Here is a 6,814-nt window from a genome sequence, read left to right as displayed (position 1 = left end):
TGCAGTGATTTCCTGCAGAGACTGAGTAGGAAGCAGTCTAGAGTCCTAAGCCTGAGGGTCTGGAATAAGATGTGGTTAGTAAGAGCAGGTAAGTGAAGAAATCCCCAACCTTATCCCCCCCCAACACACACACACACATACACCTTGGGACCATGAAATGTCTACATTCATAAGAGCTCAAATTAGTTGAGTTCTTGCCAGGTCAGTCTTGGCTCCATTTGCTTGCTTTATTGCAATGTCCATTTTTACTCCCAGGTATGAGGCACATTGCTTTTATGTAACAGTCATTGAATTTTAAGTGAAGAAACCTAGGCTCCGAGAGCTTGTTTTTCCAATATTATACAGCCAGGAGTAGCCCATACCTATGGGGGGCTTTGGAGCCCACTCCTTTGTGATTTCTGGAGAGACAAACTTGGGCAGCAGGTGAGGAGGAGCCCTGCGCTTAGATGCTCAACACAGCGTAGAATTCTAATAGCAGCCCCAGCATTCAGAACAGCTCATTTGGGAGGGAGGAGTCAGTAACGTCACTAGTTACTAAGAAGGGAGATGGGGGGAGGTGCCAGACCGTGCTCATGTGACTTATCACATGACTACAGATCTGCCTGAAAGCCAAAATGGGACTCCAAGCCCGGTGAGAAATTGAGATGGGGAGGGTAGCTAAAGGGGATTACATTAGAGGGATTACATGTCGTAGAGGGAATGCAGTAAGGGTTCAGCTCCTGATGAAACCCACCTGCTGTCCCTGCAGCCTCCTAGGGCTCTTTGCTCTCGTCATCGCCGGCGAATGCACTTACAGTCCCGAGCCAGACCAGCGGTGGATGTGAGTTGCTTTAGTACTGCAGGTGCTTTCTCCATACCTTTCTCTGCAGACGCTTGGTCCTAGCTTACCTCATCCTCAGCTGTTCCTAGTACCCACTCTGTAGCCCTACTCGCCACCCCCTAGGCTTAATCTCTGGTCGTGTACTTCCTATGATCCTTATCTGCATCTAGGATTCCACCCAGAGTCGCAGTTCTTAGTCCCAAACTTTCCTTGATCTGGATTTCCCATCCATGGCCTAACCAAATCATGTCCCTGACCCTGTAGGCTGCCTCCAGGCTGGGTGTCCCTGGGCCGAGTGGATCCCGAGGAAAAGCTGAGTCTCACTTTTGCGCTGAAACAGCAGAACCTGGAAAGACTCACGGAGCTGGTGCAGGCTGTGTCGGATCCCAGCTCTCCTCGATATGGTGCCTATCAGAAGTCGGGGCAGGAAGTGGGAGGCAGGACCAGTCAGGCACTGGCTGGTGCAGATCATGTAGGGCCATGTTTCTGGTATGACAGACAAATGACAGTAACTGCCACATTTATATACATGCACACCAAGATTTCCACCTGAGTTCTTCAGACTTAAAACTAAGAATAAATCTAGGCCTAGGAGCATGAGGTAATAATCCTAGCTACTTGGGCTAAAACAGGAAGGTTTTGAAATCAAGACCTGTCTAGGCAGTGTAGCAAAATTGTCAAGATTTAAAAAAAAATTTTTTTAGAGGCTTAGCTAGCTCATTGATAGGGTGCTTATGAAGCTTATGAAAAACCCTGTGTTCAAATGCCAGTAAGATGGTGGGTGTAGGGTAGTTGTGTTTAGGACCACGTGATTTATAATCAGATCTAGACTGAAATGTTGCCTCCTCCTTACTAGCTATTAAATGGAGAACTAGCACTTCGTGTGTGTATGTGATCCTCAAATCATGGTCCTTCCGCTGTCATGGCTACTCCCACACTCTCTTCTGTTGCTAGCTCAAGTCCTAAATGGCCTTTGGATTAATCCACTCTGGCTGTCTCTCTTGCTACCAACTCAGTTGTTTATTCTCTTTCTGGACTACTGCCCAGCACCCTGAAGTCTCCTCTCCTTCACCCCAGTCCCCTCTATTCCAGAGCACTCTCTATGATGCTCAGGCTGGATTGAATCCTTCCCATGCTGAAAGTACTGTATGGTGAGGCAAGGAAGGGTGTGTGTGCATGTGTGTGCAGGCTCGTGAGAAGAATGGCGGCAGGAGGGGGAGGAGCATCCTCAGATCACCCAAGAAGCTCCTCAAATGCAGGAAAGAGTGACTCACCATTAGGTTGTTTAAAATCAACAAGTATGAAGAGCTGAGCTAAATTGGCTCCAAAAGTTTGGGGAAATCTTTTTGAAGATAAGCTTAAAATGGGACATTGAAAGTTTATTAACCTCTTTGAATTTTTGTGACCGTGGTAGTATATGCTGTGCGTGTTTCCCAGCCAGGACATTTCATGTCTCTGCAGCCTTTTCTCCCCTTTGACTCCCAACATGCCTAAGCGCCTACACAGTCCTCCTAGGGAAGTTTTGATGTCTTCTGATTGAGGTCCACACAGACAACCCAGGAGAGCCTCAAATGAAGACAAGATCCTCTTCTGAATCCCTGCAGGAAAGTACCTAACCCTAGAGGATGTAGCTGAGCTGGTCCAACCTTCAGCCCTGACCCTCCGCACTGTCCAAAAGTGGCTCTCAGCAGCTGGAGCCCGGAACTGTGATTCAGTGACCACCCAGGACTTTCTGACTTGCTGGCTAAGTGTCCGGTGAGAAGTAATGATTGCCCCATAGAATCCATTGTCCTGCCAAAGAGACAAAATACCCCAAATGGAGGAGTTTAAAGCTTGCTGAGAGCCTGTGGGTATAGCTAATGCATATGAAAATGATGGCTGGCTCTGCTAAGTGGGGCTCAGGCCAACTCCTCTACTCCTTCCCATGGTTTCCGTTTTCTTACTTCCAGGCAGGCTGAGTGGCTGCTCCCTGGGGCTGAGTTTCATCGCTATGTAGGGGGACCTGCAAAGACCCATGTTATAAGGTCTCCACATCCCTACCAGCTTCCCCAGGCCTTGGCCCCTCATGTGGATTTTGGTAAACCCAATGGGGTTGATGGAGGTTGGGGGAGGGAGATCTATAAGCTGAAGAAGTTTAGATGCCTCAAGACGCATGGAGTCTTTCCAGTAGTGAAGTGGGCGGTAGTGGCTGTAAGACCTCCTTAAGCCTGACCCCTTTCCACAGTGGGGGGGCTGCACCGTTTCCCCCCTTCATCATCTCCAAGACAACGCCCAGAACCTCAAGGGGTAGGAACTGTTGGCTTCCATCTGGGAGTGACTCCATCTGTGCTCCGTCAGCGATACAACCTGACAGCCAAAGATGTGGGTTCTGGCACCACCAACAATAGCCAGGCCTGTGCCCAGGTGAGCCATGCAAAGCCCTGAGGTCATCACAATCTCCTTAAGGTATCTTTAGTGCCTCACTACCCTGGCCCTCACTCTCTGATCCACAATTCCTGATTTGGATGTTTCCACAGTTCCTGGAACAGTACTTCCATAACTCAGATCTGACTAAGTTCATGCGCCTGTTCGGTGGCAGTTTTGCACACCAAGCCTCAGTAGCAAAAGTGGTTGGAAAGCAGGGGCGAGGCCGAGCTGGGATCGAGGCCAGTCTTGATGTGGAATACCTGATGAGTGCTGGTGCCAATATCTCCACTTGGGTCTACAGTAGCCCTGGTATTGCTAAGAGAATTAGTTGGGGGATGGGAAAATGGGTTGGAGTAGACTGTTGATCTCTGCTTCATGTCATCAAGGGGATGCCATGGACTGAAGGGAGAAACTAGCAACCACCCGATGGCCACTCGTATCCCTTCTTTTAAAACAATTCAGGCCGCCATGAGGCACAGGAGCCCTTCTTACAATGGCTCCTGCTTCTTAGCAATGAGTCATCCTTGCCACATGTACATACTGTGAGTTACGGAGACGATGAAGACTCCCTCAGCAGCGTCTACATACAGAGAGTCAACACTGAGTTCATGAAGGCTGCTGCTCGGGGTCTCACCCTCCTTTTTGCTTCAGGTAACCTATCATAACTTTAAGACTTCCCACCTAACCTACCCATGTGGCGGGCTTTACCCCAACTGACCCTTCAGCCTGGTTTCTGGCTCATATTAGGAACTCAGAGTCTTGATAGGGTCTACTGACTGATCTTAGTACTCTGAGGTGGCATCTACATTTCTTCTCTGGTATACATAAGCCTACACCCCAAGCTCTTCCCAACTAGTCTGCCTACTTAATATGTCTTTCCCAGGTGACACTGGAGCTGGGTGTTGGTCTGTCTCAGGAAGACACAAGTTCCGTCCTAGCTTCCCTGCTTCTAGGTAAGTACCGCACTCTTTCACTTGTGACTCTGATGCCACCCGGAGCTGCTATAGCTCAGCCTTCAACATTACCTGTTGTGCTTGCTATGATCCCTTTTCTGCCTGTATATCCCAGGCTGCGAGAGCAGAATGTGGTGTTTCTTTTCCTTAGTGGCTAGAGTTTGTTGTTTGTTTTTCATGTAGACATGTAGCCATGTCTTGAAGGCTTCCAGTCTATCAGTAAACTCTGTATACAGGCTTCCAGAGTCTTACTCCATTTTCCAGTAAAACCCAGACTATTCCCACCTCCACACATCTTGGAGGTCACCCATTGTCTTAGTTGGGGTTTTATTGCTGTGATGAAACACCATGACAAAAAAAAAAAAAAAAAAAAAACAAGTTGGGGAGGAAAAGGGTCACAGATCACAATCCATCATTGGAGGAAGTCAAGACAGAAACTCAAGCAGGGCTGGAATCTGGAAGCAGAAGCTGATGAAGCAGCCAGGGAATGCTGCTGCTGCTGCTTACTGGCTTGCTTCCCATGGCTTGCTCAGCCTGCCTTCTTATAGAACCCAGGATCACCAGCCCAGGGATGTCACCATCCACCATGGGCTGGGTCCTCCTTCATCTCTGACAACTCTAACTTGGATCAAGTTGACACACACAGCCAAGCAGCCAATACACTCGCTATCTGAATACTGTCTTCTCCTTAGCCCCTATGTCACCACAGTAGGAGGAACCTCCTTCAAGAATCCGTTTCTCATCACAAATGAAGTAGTTGACTATATCAGTGGTGGAGGCTTCAGCAATGTTTTCCCACAGCCTTCCTACCAGGTTTGTGGACATTCATGTGGATATATGGGGGTTGAGGGTTGGGGGAAGGGGGACTGTCCTCAGTCCAGCAGCTTGCTGAGCAGGCTACTGGACAATACTCACACTCAGAAATGCCCTTCAGGAGGAAGCAGTAGCCCAGTTCTTGAAATCCAGCTCTCATCTACCACCATCCAGTTACTTCAATGCTAGTGGTCGTGCCTACCCAGATGTGGCTGCACTTTCTGATGGCTACTGGGTGGTCAACAACATGGTCCCCATTCCATGGGTATCTGGAACCTCGGTGAGAATCAGCTTTGCTGTAACTCCTCTATTCAGGAACGACCCTCACTCCTCTACATACAAAATCTTGAACCCAGAACCCCTGACTCCTTAGAGACTTCTGATCTTTGCAAGCATCCTCTCTTGGAAGTCTATTTCCTCTAAAACCCTGACCTATTCTTGCATCTTCATCTTGCAGGCCTCTACTCCAGTGTTTGGGGGAATTTTATCCTTGATAAATGAGCACAGAATCCTCAATGGCCGCCCCCCTCTTGGCTTCCTCAATCCTAGGCTCTATCAGCAGCATGGGGCAGGACTCTTTGATGTAAGTATTGGAGGAAAGAGGATGAATGTTGTCATAGGATATGACGAGGGCTACCATGAACTTGGGCACTTTTGCTATATGTGATTGCCTCTGTGATATGAATATAAATAAGGTACAGTCTAGGAGTACTGGTACCAGCAGGCCCAGATCTGATGCCATCATCTCCTCCCAGGTAACCCATGGCTGCCATGAGTCCTGTCTGAATGAAGAAGTGGAGGGTCAGGGTTTCTGCTCTGGTCCTGGCTGGGATCCTGTGACAGGTTGGGGAACACCCAACTTCCCGGCCCTACTGAAGACTCTACTCAACCCTTGACTGTTTCCTGCTGTGACAAGAAAGCAGGACTGTTCCCTGTACTAAAAGGGAAGGCTCAGTTTCTTGTTATTTCTCGATAGAAGCCCTGCTGAACTCCTAACCATTACCTGCTGCAGATAGCTTCTCCCTAGCCCTCAGACGCTGTGAGCAGGACTTGGCATTGCGCAATCAAACGCAGGTCTCCAAACTTCTACTTCGAGATCCACAACAAGATGCTATAACCAGCATACTTTGTCTCACCCCAACCGCATCTCCCCTTCCTCTTTCCAGCTTGAGATGTAAAAGCAGGGCGAGAAGGTGTGGTCTTCCATTACTGACACTAGCAGGCCCATCCAATGCTTGCCACCTCTGCACTGACCGTTTGCTCTGTTTCTCTTCAAGTTTGCTTTTCCATTCACTGAAATGAGACCTTTGGCTAATCGTTTAGTCTTTCTTCCTCTGGCACTGAAATGCAATGGTCTCCCTGACGTTTTATCCAGTTACACACTTTTCAGTGTTTGTTTTATGGGCTTTCTTGTTTGTTTAAGAACAGGTTGGCAGCAATCTATATAACTATTCTAAGGAAGGTTAAAATTTGAAAGCTTAAAATGTTTTAAATATGTTCTCAATGACAAAATTCCTCAACAAAATAAATAGGACTTTATAAATTTTGCTTTAAATTTTTGCTTCAGTGATTTTTTTTGTAAATTGTCTTTAATTTTACATTTATTTTACATTTATTTATTTTACATTTATTTAGCTACACCAAAGCAACATTAAGGTTTTAATTTCAACTGTCAGACATTCTGTGAACCTGGGTGTTTGCTCCTTCCATCAGTTTCCCATTTATCCTTTTTCCTCAGTGACCCCCACCACCACCACCACACTAATCTGCCTCCTTTCCTGCTAACTCTGGTGTTCATTGCCCATCCTTAGTTTTTTTGCCC

The 6,814-nt window shown here is 47.6% G+C and overlaps 1 protein-coding gene across 1 annotated transcript; it reads left to right on the top strand.

Moving 5' to 3' along the window:
- The first annotated feature begins 566 nt into the window (after window positions 1-566).
- Tpp1 (tripeptidyl peptidase 1) lies at window positions 567-6,547 on the top strand. Its single transcript, XM_031387760.1, has 13 exons — window positions 567-631; window positions 749-820; window positions 1,085-1,224; window positions 2,425-2,575; window positions 2,770-2,897; window positions 3,045-3,223; window positions 3,337-3,535; window positions 3,689-3,877; window positions 4,110-4,179; window positions 4,872-4,992; window positions 5,114-5,272; window positions 5,450-5,575; window positions 5,748-6,547. Exons 1-13 carry the CDS (start codon window positions 615-617, stop codon window positions 5,886-5,888), a joined length of 1,692 nt encoding a protein of 563 aa, XP_031243620.1. The 5' UTR covers window positions 567-614; the 3' UTR covers window positions 5,889-6,547.
- Window positions 6,548-6,814: the final 267 nt, after the last annotated feature.

Source organism: Mastomys coucha, unplaced genomic scaffold, assembly GCF_008632895.1.
Source record: "Mastomys coucha isolate ucsf_1 unplaced genomic scaffold, UCSF_Mcou_1 pScaffold21, whole genome shotgun sequence".
NCBI classification, from domain to species: domain Eukaryota; kingdom Metazoa; phylum Chordata; class Mammalia; order Rodentia; family Muridae; genus Mastomys; species Mastomys coucha.
The sequence above is the reverse complement of the archived record's forward strand: the minus strand, read 5'-3'. Positions and strand labels throughout refer to the sequence as shown.